Genomic DNA, 18,365 nt, shown 5'->3' on the forward strand with positions numbered 1-18,365 from the left:
AACTAGGTTACATTTGCCAAGTTCTGTCATGCTGTCATTGTAGGTTGATAAATTAATGCTCGTCTTGATGGGTTCATGTACAGGACAGCATCCTCCTCTCAGACACTACTGACAGGGAGTCAAGGTCAGGCCAGGTTAGACCAACAGGTTTTCGTGCAACGACTACAGCATACAGATGCAAAACAACGAAACAACACTTTACAAGTGAAATATAATTTACAAATGAAACACAATTTACATGTGAAGCCAGACAGGGTAACGATGCCCCGTTTTCAGTCATTTGTTATTAAAACACAAAAGGGAGACTCGGGACAAAAGTAACGGGCGGCAAAAGTAACACACTCGATCATTCTAATTAGAAATAAGCTAGAGGGGTGAGACTTCTTGTGCACATTCTCAGTAGGGTCCTCTCTATGCCTATGGAAGGATAAAATGATCAATTAATCTCAGCAGAAAAAAATAACGGATTTTGAGGTGTAAACATACATTTTTGAGTGTACGGTATTTTCCTTCTGCTGTCTAAAGATAAGATGTCAGCTAATTTAACAGACATGCAAAAGTGTCACTTTTCGGCGAAATTCGCCGTTTTGAAATCAAATAGGGCACTTGTGTGATTCGTGGAGATCCGGTGTTTTTTTTGGGGGGGGGGGGGGTGGGGGGGTCCTATCGATCTCGGCCTCGGGTGTTGTTGGGCCCGGAGTGATCTTTCAGACGGACCATCCATAATGACGTGTGCTGGATTAATTGTCAACAAGCGGCAGCTGGGTGAGTGTGCGTCGAGCTGCGTGCGCGTGAGCGCGTGCTTAAAAATCAGCAACACCTGCGATGGCGATCAAATCAATGTATGGAAAGACGACCAGAGACATCGGACAACAACAAGTGAACAAGACGAGTGTAAACCTGCCGCCGGGCAAGAAGCGTGAGGTAAGAGATAAAAATGGAGAGAAATGTATATGATGGACCTGTCAAAAGAGTAACTATTGTGTTTTATAATCTGCAAATTGACTTATTTACTTTGTCGTTCAAGCTTAAAGCTCGTTCGATGTACGATGTAAATGGGTCTACTTCGCCGTTCGACGGGTCGCGCATCGAAAATGGCAGATCTACAAGCTCACAACGGGTCGCGGACGCAATGGACTATAAACACACGTTATTGTAGGCTATTATTATAATACAACCCGTAATCAATGCATGGTGGTTTGAGTTAGTAGACTAGATAAAATAAGTTGCACTCACTGTTGGGTATATTTTTGTGTATTTTCTTGACATTGGTCACTATTAGTTTTGGGGTAAGTAATGACACAGATCCAGTGGTGGAAGAAGTAGTCAAATTTTTTTACTTGAGTAAAAGTATCAATACCACAATGTAGAATACTCTGTTACAAGTAAAGGTCTTGTATTCAGAATTTACTTTAAAAAAGTACAGAAGTATTGGCATCAAAAATGTACTTATTTGAAGTACCAAAAGTAAAAGTACTCATTATGCAGACTGTCCATTTCAAGTATTCAAAATGTATTAATACAATGTTATTTCATTATCTATGGTGTATTTTTACTGTAGGTGGGAAATGGTATTATTTCTGAACTAGTACATGCTGTTTTGTATAGTTGTTGTCCTGTAGCTGCATAAAATAAAATAAAACACAATCGTAACTGGTTATACAACTGGTGTAAAAGAGAAGGAAACTGGCATCCATAAATAAGTGACACGTAGCGATGGCGTGAGGAAGAAAATGTTGGGCGTCAAGAAAAACTAGGTTACATTTGCCAAGTTCTGTCATGCTGTCATTGTAGGTTGATAAATTAATGCTCGTCTTGATGGGTTCATGTACAGGACAGCATCCTCCTCTCAGACACTACTGACAGGGAGTCAAGGTCAGGCCAGGTTAGACCAACAGGTTTTCGTGCAACGACTACAGCATACAGATGCAAAACAACGAAACAACACTTTACAAGTGAAATATAATTTACAAATGAAACACAATTTACATGTGAAGCCAGACAGGGTAACGATGCCCCGTTTTCAGTCATTTGTTATTAAAACACAAAAGGGAGACTCGGGACAAAAGTAACGGGCGGCAAAAGTAACACACTCGATCATTCTAATTAGAAATAAGCTAGAGGGGTGAGACTTCTTGTGCACATTCTCAGTAGGGTCCTCTCTATGCCTATGGAAGGATAAAATGATCAATTAATCTCAGCAGAAAAAAATAACGGATTTTGAGGTGTAAACATACATTTTTGAGTGTACGGTATTTTCCTTCTGCTGTCTAAAGATAAGATGTCAGCTAATTTAACAGACATGCAAAAGTGTCACTTTTCGGCGAAATTCGCCGTTTTGAAATCAAATAGGGCACTTGTGTGATTCGTGGAGATCCGGTGTTTTTTTTTGGGGGGGGGGGGATGGGGGGGTCCTATCGATCTCGGCCTCGGGTGTTGTTGGGCCCGGAGTGATCTTTCAGACGGACCATCCATAATGACGTGTGCTGGATTAATTGTCAACAAGCGGCAGCTGGGTGAGTGTGCGTCGAGCTGCGTGCGCGTGAGCGCGTGCTTAAAAATCAGCAACACCTGCGATGGCGATCAAATCAATGTATGGAAAGACGACCAGAGACATCGGACAACAACAAGTGAACAAGACGAGTGTAAACCTGCCGCCGGGCAAGAAGCGTGAGGTAAGAGATAAAAATGGAGAGAAATGTATATGATGGACCTGTCAAAAGAGTAACTATTGTGTTTTATAATCTGCAAATTGACTTATTTACTTTGTCGTTCAAGCTTAAAGCTCGTTCGATGTACGATGTAAATGGGTCTACTTCGCCGTTCGACGGGTCGCGCATCGAAAATGGCAGATCTACAAGCTCACAACGGGTCGCGGACGCAATGGACTATAAACACACGTTATTGTAGGCTATTATTATAATACAACCCGTAATCAATGCATGGTGGTTTGAGTTAGTAGACTAGATAAAATAAGTTGCACTCACTGTTGGGTATATTTTTGTGTATTTTCTTGACATTGGTCACTATTAGTTTTGGGGTAAGTAATGACACAGATCCAGTGGTGGAAGAAGTAGTCAAATTTTTTTACTTGAGTAAAAGTATCAATACCACAATGTAGAATACTCTGTTACAAGTAAAGGTCTTGTATTCAGAATTTACTTTAAAAAAGTACAGAAGTATTGGCATCAAAAATGTACTTATTTGAAGTACCAAAAGTAAAAGTACTCATTATGCAGACTGTCCATTTCAAGTATTCAAAATGTATTAATACAATGTTATTTCATTATCTATGGTGTATTTTTACTGTAGGTGGGAAATGGTATTATTTCTGAACTAGTACATGCTGTTTTGTATAGTTGTTGTCCTGTAGCTGCATAAAATAAAATAAAACACAATCGTAACTGGTTATACAACTGGTGTAAAAGAGAAGGAAACTGGCATCCATAAATAAGTGACACGTAGCGATGGCGTGAGGAAGAAAATGTTGGGCGTCAAGAAAAACTAGGTTACATTTGCCAAGTTCTGTCATGCTGTCATTGTAGGTTGATAAATTAATGCTCGTCTTGATGGGTTCATGTACAGGACAGCATCCTCCTCTCAGACACTACTGACAGGGAGTCAAGGTCAGGCCAGGTTAGACCAACAGGTTTTCGTGCAACGACTACAGCATACAGATGCAAAACAACGAAACAACACTTTACAAGTGAAATATAATTTACAAATGAAACACAATTTACATGTGAAGCCAGACAGGGTAACGATGCCCCGTTTTCAGTCATTTGTTATTAAAACACAAAAGGGAGACTCGGGACAAAAGTAACGGGCGGCAAAAGTAACACACTCGATCATTCTAATTAGAAATAAGCTAGAGGGGTGAGACTTCTTGTGCACATTCTCAGTAGGGTCCTCTCTATGCCTATGGAAGGATAAAATGATCAATTAATCTCAGCAGAAAAAAATAACGGATTTTGAGGTGTAAACATACATTTTTGAGTGTACGGTATTTTCCTTCTGCTGTCTAAAGATAAGATGTCAGCTAATTTAACAGACATGCAAAAGTGTCACTTTTCGGCGAAATTCGCCGTTTTGAAATCAAATAGGGCACTTGTGTGATTCGTGGAGATCCGGTGTTTTTTTTGGGGGGGGGGGGGTGGGGGGGTCCTATCGATCTCGGCCTCGGGTGTTGTTGGGCCCGGAGTGATCTTTCAGACGGACCATCCATAATGACGTGTGCTGGATTAATTGTCAACAAGCGGCAGCTGGGTGAGTGTGCGTCGAGCTGCGTGCGCGTGAGCGCGTGCTTAAAAATCAGCAACACCTGCGATGGCGATCAAATCAATGTATGGAAAGACGACCAGAGACATCGGACAACAACAAGTGAACAAGACGAGTGTAAACCTGCCGCCGGGCAAGAAGCGTGAGGTAAGAGATAAAAATGGAGAGAAATGTATATGATGGACCTGTCAAAAGAGTAACTATTGTGTTTTATAATCTGCAAATTGACTTATTTACTTTGTCGTTCAAGCTTAAAGCTCGTTCGATGTACGATGTAAATGGGTCTACTTCGCCGTTCGACGGGTCGCGCATCGAAAATGGCAGATCTACAAGCTCACAACGGGTCGCGGACGCAATGGACTATAAACACACGTTATTGTAGGCTATTATTATAATACAACCCGTAATCAATGCATGGTGGTTTGAGTTAGTAGACTAGATAAAATAAGTTGCACTCACTGTTGGGTATATTTTTGTGTATTTTCTTGACATTGGTCACTATTAGTTTTGGGGTAAGTAATGACACAGATCCAGTGGTGGAAGAAGTAGTCAAATTTTTTTACTTGAGTAAAAGTATCAATACCACAATGTAGAATACTCTGTTACAAGTAAAGGTCTTGTATTCAGAATTTACTTTAAAAAAGTACAGAAGTATTGGCATCAAAAATGTACTTATTTGAAGTACCAAAAGTAAAAGTACTCATTATGCAGACTGTCCATTTCAAGTATTCAAAATGTATTAATACAATGTTATTTCATTATCTATGGTGTATTTTTACTGTAGGTGGGAAATGGTATTATTTCTGAACTAGTACATGCTGTTTTGTATAGTTGTTGTCCTGTAGCTGCATAAAATAAAATAAAACACAATCGTAACTGGTTATACAACTGGTGTAAAAGAGAAGGAAACTGGCATCCATAAATAAGTGACACGTAGCGATGGCGTGAGGAAGAAAATGTTGGGCGTCAAGAAAAACTAGGTTACATTTGCCAAGTTCTGTCATGCTGTCATTGTAGGTTGATAAATTAATGCTCGTCTTGATGGGTTCATGTACAGGACAGCATCCTCCTCTCAGACACTACTGACAGGGAGTCAAGGTCAGGCCAGGTTAGACCAACAGGTTTTCGTGCAACGACTACAGCATACAGATGCAAAACAACGAAACAACACTTTACAAGTGAAATATAATTTACAAATGAAACACAATTTACATGTGAAGCCAGACAGGGTAACGATGCCCCGTTTTCAGTCATTTGTTATTAAAACACAAAAGGGAGACTCGGGACAAAAGTAACGGGCGGCAAAAGTAACACACTCGATCATTCTAATTAGAAATAAGCTAGAGGGGTGAGACTTCTTGTGCACATTCTCAGTAGGGTCCTCTCTATGCCTATGGAAGGATAAAATGATCAATTAATCTCAGCAGAAAAAAATAACGGATTTTGAGGTGTAAACATACATTTTTGAGTGTACGGTATTTTCCTTCTGCTGTCTAAAGATAAGATGTCAGCTAATTTAACAGACATGCAAAAGTGTCACTTTTCGGCGAAATTCGCCGTTTTGAAATCAAATAGGGCACTTGTGTGATTCGTGGAGATCCGGTGTTTTTTTTGGGGGGGGGGGGGGTGGGGGGGTCCTATCGATCTCGGCCTCGGGTGTTGTTGGGCCCGGAGTGATCTTTCAGACGGACCATCCATAATGACGTGTGCTGGATTAATTGTCAACAAGCGGCAGCTGGGTGAGTGTGCGTCGAGCTGCGTGCGCGTGAGCGCGTGCTTAAAAATCAGCAACACCTGCGATGGCGATCAAATCAATGTATGGAAAGACGACCAGAGACATCGGACAACAACAAGTGAACAAGACGAGTGTAAACCTGCCGCCGGGCAAGAAGCGTGAGGTAAGAGATAAAAATGGAGAGAAATGTATATGATGGACCTGTCAAAAGAGTAACTATTGTGTTTTATAATCTGCAAATTGACTTATTTACTTTGTCGTTCAAGCTTAAAGCTCGTTCGATGTACGATGTAAATGGGTCTACTTCGCCGTTCGACGGGTCGCGCATCGAAAATGGCAGATCTACAAGCTCACAACGGGTCGCGGACGCAATGGACTATAAACACACGTTATTGTAGGCTATTATTATAATACAACCCGTAATCAATGCATGGTGGTTTGAGTTAGTAGACTAGATAAAATAAGTTGCACTCACTGTTGGGTATATTTTTGTGTATTTTCTTGACATTGGTCACTATTAGTTTTGGGGTAAGTAATGACACAGATCCAGTGGTGGAAGAAGTAGTCAATTTTTTTTACTTGAGTAAAAGTATCAATACCACAATGTAGAATACTCTGTTACAAGTAAAGGTCTTGTATTCAGAATTTACTTTAAAAAAGTACAGAAGTATTGGCATCAAAAATGTACTTATTTGAAGTACCAAAAGTAAAAGTACTCATTATGCAGACTGTCCATTTCAAGTATTCAAAATGTATTAAAATATTTTGAAAATAGTACATCTACAAGCTCACAATGTGATGCGTTGTGAGCTTGTAGATCTGCCATTTTCAACTAGCCTACATACATAGGCTATTTGAAAATAGTAGATCTACAAGCTAATAATTATATCAATTATATCAATAATATATATAATTTACAATACAATATATATATATTATATATATATAATATATATATATATATATATATATATATATATATATATTATATTATATATAATGTATAATTATTATTATATTTATATATTAATTATATAAATATATAAATATAATAATATATATAAAATATATAATATAATAAATATATATATATATATATATATATATATATAAATTATATATTAATATATATATATATATATATTATAAATACATATATTAAATATTATATTTTATATAATATATAATATATAAATAATATACATATAATATATATATATAATATTATATAATTATAATGTATGTATTATATACATAATACATGTACATAATTATATATATATATATATATATATATATATATATATATATATATATATATATATATATATATATATATATATATATATATATATATATATATATATATATACACACATGTGTATATATACATGTATATATAATATATATTATTATTATTATATAACTACTGATGAATATACTGTATATTATTATTATTATTATATAAATACTGATGTTTATGAATATACTGTATATTATATAATATACATATATATATATATATATATATATATATATATATATATATATATATATATATATATATATATATATATATATATACATATACATATGTAATAATAATAATAATATACAGTATATTCAATATACATATGATATATATTATATAATAATATTTATTGATATAATATTAATTATATAATAATTATATCAATCATATCAATAATATATATAATATACAATATATATATATATTATATATATAATATATATATATTATATTATATATAATATATAATAATTATTATATTTATATATTAATTATATAAATATATAAATATAATAATATATATAAAATATATAATATAAATAATATAAATATTTAATATATTAATATATTATATTAAATATTTATATTATTTATATTATATATATTATTATATTTATATATTTATATATTTATATAATTAATATATAAATATAATAATTATTATATATTATATATAATATAATATATATATATATATATATATATATATATTATATATATATATATATTGTATTGTATATTATATATATTGATATAATTGATATAATTATTATATAATTAATATTATATCTATATATATTATTATATAATATATATCATATGTATATTGAATATACTGTATATTATTATTATTATTACATATGTATATGTATATATGTATATTATTATATAATATACAGTATATTCATAAACATCAGTATTTATATAATAATAATAATAATATACAGTATATTCATCAGTAGTTATATTTATATTATATATTATTATATTTATATATTTATATAATTAATATATAAATATAATAATTATTATATATAATATAATATATATATATATATATATATATATATATATATATATATATATATATATATATATATATATATATTATATATATATAATATATATATATTGTATTGTATATTATTGATATAATTGATATAATTATTATATAATTAATATTATATCTATATATATTATTATATAATATATATCATATGTATATTGAATATACTGTATATTATTATTATTATTACATATGTATATATATATGTATATATGTATATTATTATATAATATACAGTATATTCATAAACATCAGTATTTATATAATAATAATAATAATAATAATATACAGTATATTCATCAGTAGTTATATTTATATTACATATTTTATATATATTATTATATTTATATATTTATATAATTAATATATAAATATAATAATTATTATATATTATATATAATATAATATATATAATATAATATATATATATATATATATATATATATATATATATATATATATATAATATATATATATTGTATTGTATATTATATATATTATTGATATAATTGATATAATTATTATATAATTAATATTATATCTATATATATTATTATATAATATATATCATATGTATATTGAATTTACTGTATATTATTATTATTATTACATATGTATATGTATATATATATGTATATATGTATATTATTATATAATATACAGTATATTCATAAACATCATCCATCCATCCATCCATCTTCAACCGCTTATCCGGAGTCGGGTCGCGGGGGCAACAGTTCCAGCAGAGAGCTCCAGACCTTCCTCTCCTGAGCAACATTAGCAACTTCCTCCTGGGGGATCCCGAGGCGTTCCCAGGCCAGTGTGGAGATGTAATCCGCCCATCTGGTCCTTGGTCTGCCCCGGGGTCTCCTCCCAGTGGGACGTGCAGCGAGGACCTCCCTAGGGAGACGCTCGGGAGGCATCCGTACTAGATGCCCGAACCACCTAAGCTGGCTCCTTTCCAAGCGAAGGAGCAGCGACTCTACTCCGAGTCTCTCCCGGGTGACCGAACTTCTCACCCTATCTCTAAGGGAGATGCCAGCCACCCGTCTGAGAAAACTCATTTCGGCCGCTTGTACCCGCGACCTTATTCTTTCGGTCATGACCCACACTTCATGACCATAGGTGAGAGTAGGAACGAAGATTGCTCGGAAGACCGAGAGCTTTGCTTTCTGGCTCAGCTCTCTTTTCGTCACCACAGTGCGGTACAGCGACTGCAATACCGCTCCTGCTGCTCCGATTCTCCGGCTGATCTCCTGCTCCGTCCTCCCCTCACTCGTGAACAAGACCCCGAGATACTTAAACTCCTTCACCTGGGGCAAAGCCTCATTCCCTACCCGGACTGCACAATCCACCAGTTTCCTGCTGAGAACCATGGCCTCAGATTTGGAGATGCTGATTTTCATCCCAGCCGACTGAATACTGATAAACATCAGTATTTATATAATAATAATAATAATAATAATAATAATAATAATAATAATAATAATAATAATAATATACAGTATATTCATCAGTAGTTATATAATAATAATAATATATATTATATATACATGTATATATGTATATAATTATGTAAATGTATTATGTATATAATACATACATTATAATTATATAATATTATATATATTATGTATATTATATGTATATTATTAATATATTATATATATATAATATATTTAATATACATATTTATAATATATATATATATATATAATGTATATATATGTATTTATATTATATATTTTATATATAATATAATATATATATATATATATATATATATATATATATATATATATTATATATCTATCTATGTGGTTTAGTAATACAAATCTAAAAAGTAACTACAGTTTTTAAATAATTGTAGTGGAGTAAACATACAATATTTTCCTCAGATGTAGTGGAGTAAAAGTATTGGAAATACTCCACTAAAGTAAAACATACCTCATTGTACTTAAGTACAGTACTTGAGTAAATACTTAGTTACTCAACACCACTGCACAGATCAGCAATTAAATGCTACTTTTGCAGCCAGGGGAGAACAGGGTCCAGAAAACTATTCTTTTGAGAGGTATATCATGATATTAATGTATTCTTTGAAATGATTTGAGTGATCTAACTGTAACATCAACTAAACCTAAAACAAAACTGTTTCCTGTGATTTTCTTTTCAGAATGAGGGATTTAGGGGAAAGTGAGGCATTGGTAGTCAAGAAGTTGGATGCAGGCCTTAGGTGCAGCTGGAACTGGGCTTGGCTGAAACTAGAGGTACAAATGGAGATAAAGGGACAAGAGCACAAGTTTCCTTTATCAGACATTTATAAGAAGATTGATAAAAGAGGTTATGCACGGTGCATTCTCTGCTGCAAGGAGATAAACTATTCAACCAAGGGCAGTCATGCTATGATTGCACACTGCAAAACAGATATGCACAAAAAAAAAGTGCTTGACATCGCCACAACACACAGCATAGGCAGCACCCTTTTACCACCTGCTGGACCTGAAGTAGGAGCTTCCACTTCAGCTCCACTACTACAGGGTCCAGAAGGTGTAAGGCAGCGATGCCAGGCAAAGTTGCCAACTGCAATTGTGAACCGCACAGCAAATGCAGAGGTATGTGCTGTTGTGGGAGCGTATCTATTTCCCCCAGGTTCTATGTTCCCTGCTTACAACCCACTAACCATAACCCTAAGGTAATCAGGGAACATAGAACCTGGGGAACATATGTATGACCACGATGTTGTAGACCCAAAGTTCAGCACCAGCAGCATTCTACACTTTGCAATTTACCCAAGAGAATAAAGCCACACTAGCTGCTTTTAACTCATTTTACCATTTGTGTTCTAGGCCATGGTCCTTGGAGTGCTTGCAGAGCATTCGCTCCCCTTTGCCATTGCACCGGTAGTTGTGGAGCTTGCTCAGGCTCTGGCTCTGGACAAAGTGGCCTTGAATGGACTCAAGCTTTCGAGGACAGCTGCCAGATACAAAATGGTCTATGGTCTAGGGCGGACGTACTCTGAAAGGACCTTCTCCAACCTGAGGAGATTTCCCTTTTCCCTAAACTTGGATGAGAGCACTTCAAATAACAACAAAAAGGTTGGTCTCATATTTAATAACAAGATGCATGCAATCTTTTCCTTTTTCTGTTATTATCATTACTTGAATACCTATTATATTGCTGAGAAGCAATTATTTGTCCAATCAAAATGTTTATTTTACATGTGGCAAATAAACCCTGATTTTTACATTTGATTTGAAGGTACTCTCCATCCTCGTCAGCTACTACCATCAGGACTTGAGGAAGGTGATAGTGGAGCATTTGGGGTCCCTGGAGCTTCTAAAAGGGAACGCCAACACCTTGGAAATAGCGCTCTGTGAGTTCTTCAGCAAGAATGACCTACCCTGGAAACATCTGGTTAGCATGCTGATGGATTCTTGCGCCGTCATGAGGGGTAGCAAGTCTGGCCTTGAGACCAGGATTCACAAGTACTGTCCAACCCTGCTCGACGTCGATGGGGACTCCTGTCACCACATGCACAACTCTGCAAAGAAGTTTACAGAGCCCTTTGAGAACTATCTTGAGCAGCTGTTCAGGGATGTGCAGATGGATCATCAGTGGTGTCCAGATCAGGTACAAATAAATTGACTTAATTTGCATTTGTTTCCTTGTTCATTGAACTGAATGTATTACAAATCTATTGTCTGGCACATAGCCTCGTCCTCATAACCTAAACAAATGCTATAGTAGGGAGGGCCTGGGACGTTTAACAATGAGAACATTTAGGGGAAGTGTAAGGAAATGCATCATTTCATAGGCTCTCTTTTTGACAGGTGATGTACTTCAAGGAGGTATGCAACATTCTCAACATCCCTGCCTCCAGCCCTCAGAGAGGGTTTGTTTCCCACCGGTGGCTGTCAGCATATGATGCCAGTATGGCAACATACACCATGTTTCCAGCTTACAAGGTCCTCTACTTTGGCTTTCTAAGCACAGAAGACCAGGAGCTTTATAGAGAGCCTCTGGAGAACATGTACACCCATTACAAGGTCAACCAGAAGGCAAGAGCCAGAATCAGGACCCTACATGAGGACCTCAATCGAAAAGGTGAAGATGATCACTAGTTGTATTGAGTCCTTATTGATTATGGGGGATGGCTGATTTAATTTTAATGCACTCATAGCTTGGTGACACTACACACTTGTTGAACACACGATAAATCTGTCATCTCCACACACATTCAGGGAGAGGCGGTCTCTGTCAAGTCTGGTAACTTGCTTGTGTTACTTTTCTGTATGCATTACAGTCATTTTTTTTTTTTTAATGCTATCTACCAACATTAAAACCAGGCGTAGCAAACAGTGTGTGATTTCATGGAAAAAATATTGCTTTTGTCCTAAATGTTGTCTGTCCTACAGTTGAGCCTGTCACAGACACTTACATTACTGATTATTTTTTCACAGGCATGACGCCGCAAGGCAGAGACCGTAAGAAGAGAGTCTGTCGAAAGACGTGGCACGAGGAGACCACAACACTGCTTCAGCTCAGCCTTTACATGGGTGTACTGGCTCTCCTCAAGGAATACGTCATGGTTTTCCAGGTGGGTGTTAAACATTAATTCCAACTGTTTACTACGCTTGTGTATCCAATGGTTGTTTTTCCATTTCATTCCATTTTCCATTTTTGTTCTACATATGCAGGGTAGCCAAACCTTGGTTCACAAACTGCATGACAAACAGCTGGAGCTGTTCTTGGCTTTCATGGCTTGCTTTGTGAAAGCTGAACACATCACCCAAGTGTCACCTAGGACTCTGGTGGAGCTGGTACTGGTGGATGACATGCTGCTGCCTGCCAGGGAGATGTATGTGGGGAAGGAAGCAGACACATTCAGGACCAGTAAGCCCAATCATGCAGTAAGTAGCCTCTTCTATTCATTTACATTTGAGACTTGACATTTTCTTTCGCATTGTTTTGGAAAACCTGTATTAATGTCCAGTTTTGTTTAACTGCATTTCAGCTGCTGAAGCCATTCATGCAGAAGGTGAGAAAAGCGTACATCACTACTGCTTGCTATATGCAGAAGAAGCTCCCCTTGGCCAGCCCGACACTGAGGGCCCTGTCTGCTCTGGACCCACTAATGAGAGGCCATTCACAGGCAGCCATCCAGCTGAAGAAGTTAGGTGGAATGCTGGGCCACCTCTTACCAGCTGATGGAGACATCCACAAAGAGCTCACACGGTACAACACAGATCTGAGCCTGTCCACGTTCAAGGAGGGAGAGAGCATGGTGGAGTGGTGGGGTCAGGTATTTGATAAGGGGGATAAATACCCAGCCCTCAGTGCATTGGTCAGATGTGCTCTCTCCATCTTTCATGGACCCACCGTTGAGTCGTCCTTCAGCCTGATGAATGAGATCATCGACGCCAGAAGTGGAAAGATGAACATCTCAACGTTTAATGCCATCCAAACAGTCAAATACACCCTCTTGTCAAGGGAGAAGACTGCTGTTGAGATGTTCAGGAGGGAGGATGCTAAGTATGGTGAGGTGGATGGCGTACTCTGCAAGAATATCCGGTCAGCAGGAGCCACTGACAAACGCCAGCGTCAACATAATTTCCTAGAAAAGCGACAGCAGCAGAGCAAATATGACTGCCAACCTTCTGGCAGTGCTCAGGGGAGCAAAAAGCAGGCAGCTGAACAGGAGAAGAGAGCAAGGCTGAAGCATGCAGCAAAGCAGAGACAGAAGGCCCTTGAAACACTGGTCCAGGCCAAAAAGGCCAAAATGGCAGCAGGCAAGGACAAAACAAAGGCACTCAGGCCTCCACACTGACAGAACTGTTCCCAACATTATTTTATATATTTTTATTTGTTTAGTGTGATGGAGACTGACAAGTGTCCTGGCTGACAGTGTGTGGCTTTGAATCTCAGGCAGTGACAGAAGGGCTGAATAAGAAGGGTGGTGTTCTCCAGGTGTTTTACATGGCTAAATTGCAGGCCGCAGTTGCCTGGCAAAGCAGTACTGACTGATGTGTCATATTAACCACAAATCTATTTTGTGTGTAACTTCCAATGGTATATTATAGTATGCTATCACAAGTTCTTTCAAGTGTTTCTTGCAGAAACAAGCTGACCTGTGATTGAAATAAAAGACTTGTTGGAGTAAATGAGCATCTGTCTTTTTTTTCTATGATCTCATAAGGGAATTAATGTTAATATAGTAGTATAGATTTGTACTGATTGAATCAAGTGTAGTAAAATCTTGTATTGTCCCACACCCCCAAAACGTGTTTGGGCCCCCCAAAACGTGTTTGGGCCCCCCAAAAATGTTTTCGCGCGCGTGGGCACACTGTCACCTTTTTCATAGTGAGCCTGTTTGCATGCCGGATTTAAACTTAGATGAATTTTATCTCTATGTTATTCGTCACAAATTAACGTCAGCAGCCTATGCTAGTATGGGTGTTTCTAGCTAGAATATGGGATTTTATCATGGTTGCCCCATTGCGGGCAATTTTAACACAATGTGTTTTCAATGCAAGCTGATTTTTTGTCTGGGATTACATACTTTTATGTTAGTAAATTAACATTTTTATTTTATTTACTTTAATTACAAGTTAAAACATAAACCTGTTGTAAAAAAACAAAGTTGTCCTTTCTGTGTACTCTCTGACCCTTGTCGCTGCTGCAGCCTCAAAAGGGGGGCGTGGCGACCCTTTGGTGACGACACGTTGGCACACCCTATAGGGGGGACTTTCGTCGTATGTACTTCCCCCGGTAACAGTCACAACACAGATTGCATGCACAGAGAACGTAAACAGATCTGTAAAGCCTCAACATAACGTCATTGGGCCAAACTGCCACCATATTCCAGTACGTCCATTTAGACACTCAACCGGCGAGGTCTCGCCCAGCGTGCCCATGCGAGCAAGCAAGCTGGCTAACCCACTAATCTAGACCCCAAGTAGCATCACAAGCAAATATAACTAGTCATTGATGAAACAAAGAATTTCCTTTGCATTTTCTTTTCTCATGCTGATTATCAATAATGATTAGACATTATTATTTAAATGTTTAGATAATTACAAGACTTTTAACATTATTGTCCAATAAAATTACTCTCCAACTGGATTACAGTGCATTTCTCTCCAACTGGATTACAGTGCAACTACATTTTCCTATAGGTTAGTAAGCTTTGCCAAGTCTTTGGTATGAAGCAGCCGGGGATGGAAACCCAACCTCTCAGTCTCAGGGTAAACACTTTGAACACAGGGCCACCTACCTACTAACTTATTTACTTAATACAATGTTATTTCATTATCTATGGTGTATTTTTTACTGTAGTTGGGAAATGGTATTATTTCTGAACTAGTACATGCTGTTTTGTTATAGTTGTTGTCCTGTAACTGCATAAAATAAAATAAAATACAATTGTAACTGGTTATACAATTGGTGTAAAAGTGAAGGAAACTGGCATCCATAAATAAGTGTCACGTAGCGATGGCGTGAGGAAGAAAAGATTAGATGTCAAGAAAAACTAGGTTACATTTGCCAAGTGCTGTCATGCTGTCATTGTAGGTTGACAAATTAATGCTCGTCTTGATGGGTTCATGCAGGACAACACTACCGACAGGGAGTCTAGCTCCACCCCCACATTATTGTCTGGCCTTCTTAATCAGTTTACTGATTCTGTTGGTGACTGATATTAAAGGTAGAGTAAGTGATATTTGTTGGGTCAAAACAAAACATTTATTTTTGGTTAAAAGGTTAAAGCACTATATTCTGATAGCAATCATTGCTGTAGAGTGTTTATTTTGTTTATTTGTTTACCATATTTGAAAATAATCACCATTAGCTGATGCCATGCCAATCAATCAATCCGTCCAATACGGCGGTTCACACAAAAACACATTAAAAAAAAAAATGATAGTAATCATTGCTATAGAGTGTCTGTTCAGTAACAGGGGTCTCCCTGTCTCTCCAGCTCTTTAATAAACAGAAAGTACATTTTCAGATTAGTTGCATTTTCAACCATTCAGGAGAGAGTACCCATTCATCAGCTTACATTTAATATTGTTCCAGTTATGATTTTGTCATCACCTCCATTTTCACTTGTTTTATCTGTATCCTGTGTGAGTTCTCTCACACAGGATACAGTAAAATTGGTATCCCGACCTGAAAATGCATTCTGTTAAAGAGCTGGAGAACACAGCCACCTGGTTTAGGGGGCATGGCGACCTGATTGATGGTGGGGGCCATCCCATTGTTTGATTGTCTGCCCCATACCTGGCCAGTAATACTTCTGCCTGATCAGTTAAGTGGTTCACTCTGTACCCTGTTGACCATGTGGTGTAGCTGGTATAACACCTCCTCCCTCAGACCCCACCGTTAGTAACAGCTGATGGACTTGCCCTCCTTCCGTCTGGCCTTCTGTACACCCTGTGCAGCAGGGTGTCCTCCAGGGTGAGACGATCCCACTGCTTCTGATGACCCAGGGTTTCAGAAGAGAGGCTCTCACTACGCCCAGGCATCCGTTTTTTCCTGCCAGAATGGAGGGATCAGCAGCTTGAAGGGCAGCCAGATCAACTTTTGACTGTTCTGGAGGGGCGGAATTGGCTGTCTGGGTGGCTATTAGCTGTGCAGCTTGCAGCACAGTAGCAGGGTCCTGGTACAGGCTGCCTATGGGTTGGTAACACCCCCTGGCGTAATGACCCGATTTCTGGCACCGCCTGCGTATGACGGGACCTGAAAAGTGAGGCTGGAAGTGTCTAGAGGCTGTGAGAAGGTTTAGAGGCTGACTGTAGCGCTAGGAGGCCTTGTGTAAGTTTACTTAGCTGCTCTTGCCGTTGTTTTACCATGTTTTTAATCTCTGCCATCTCCTGTTCAACCAGTAGCTGCTCCTTGTCAGCCTGCAGTTGCCTGCCGCACCAACTCTCTCGGGTCCTGGAGTTCATTAGCCATGGCCAAACAGTCAATAAACAGGCTAATCAGACACTTCTGGTGTTACACTGGGAAGATGGGAGCAGTCAGCTGGTCCCACGGAGCACCAACTGCTGTTTTGTTACACTTACTATTTCAACACAATAAAAATAAAATAAAATAAATTCATGTGTCATTGAAACGTGCCGACTAACGCCAGAATGTAACCTGGTTGTGGCAAGGAATTTGCTCTTAATAATAATAAATATACAACTATGATGTATATACTTGATGATGTTATGTCAAGGAAAAGAATGAATGAAGAATTTATATAAATTGGGTTTCCCAAGCAATTTCTAAAACCACATGATCACCGTATACAATAATGCAGTGAATGTTGAACCCCCAAATACATATCACAAGGCTACTCACAACAATAAACAAACATGCTACATTCGGGGCCAATGGGCCGGTAGGCAATAGTCGACCATTTATCAGGGGGAGCTAAGCTAGAAAAGATAAGCTAGGAAGGTTAATCTTCGCCCAACTGACGACTAAAAGTCAGACTAAGCACACATACAGCAAGCACACACCATGCAGGAAAGAAGGAGCGACACCGTGAAAAGAGATGCTAGCGTTCACACAAAATTGCAAGCCTTTATGGCTGTGGCTACAGTGATCCTTCGATCCTTTAGTGCCATATCTGTCTCACCTTGCCTGACTGTATTCTCAACCTGTTCCATTGCACCATAAAGGTCAATTTGGCATTGTGATAGTATTATATTTTATTGTTTTATTTGTATTCTTCATTTTGGTTTGGTTATTGACTCTTACCGCTGTTGCTGCTATGGCACCTAAATCTTCCTGGGGATCAATACAGATTTATCTTATCTTATCTTATCTCATCTTAAATAATGAGCTCATCCAGCTTCAGAAATGTGACATTTTTATTATTTTGTATTTTTTATTTCGTTTTGACGCTTTATGTTTTCAATGTCAGTCAGTTTCAATTAGGCACAGCAAAACAAAATGTAATATTGTATTTCGGAAAACAAAAAAGT

At 37.1% G+C, this 18,365-nt stretch overlaps 1 protein-coding gene across 1 annotated transcript; it reads left to right on the forward strand.

Moving 5' to 3' along the window:
* The first annotated feature begins 11,734 nt into the window (after window positions 1–11,734).
* LOC308083362 (uncharacterized protein) lies at window positions 11,735–14,253 on the forward strand. Its single transcript, XM_080425661.1, has 5 exons — window positions 11,735–12,024; window positions 12,225–12,498; window positions 12,855–12,991; window positions 13,092–13,304; window positions 13,409–14,253. Exons 1-5 carry the CDS (start codon window positions 11,815–11,817, stop codon window positions 14,219–14,221), a joined length of 1,647 nt encoding a protein of 548 aa, XP_080281787.1. The 5' UTR covers window positions 11,735–11,814; the 3' UTR covers window positions 14,222–14,253.
* The last annotated feature ends 4,112 nt before the right edge of the window (window positions 14,254–18,365 follow it).

This window comes from Gymnoscopelus braueri, assembly GCF_963280865.1.
Source record: "Gymnoscopelus braueri genome assembly, chromosome: 4".
NCBI lineage: Eukaryota > Metazoa > Chordata > Actinopteri > Myctophiformes > Myctophidae > Gymnoscopelus > Gymnoscopelus braueri.

Bases quoted from the DNA above. Each gene is read 5' to 3' on its own strand.
- LOC308083362 (XM_080425661.1), top strand. From the start codon at position 11,815: ATGCTGATGGATTCTTGCGCCGTCATGAGGGGTAGCAAGTCTGGCCTT. The intron at 12,499-12,854 runs GTGAAGATGATC...ATTTTTTCACAG, and splicing joins TGAGGACCTCAATCGAAAAG to GCATGACGCCGCAAGGCAGA. The intron at 12,992-13,091 runs GTGGGTGTTAAA...CTACATATGCAG, and splicing joins AATACGTCATGGTTTTCCAG to GGTAGCCAAACCTTGGTTCA.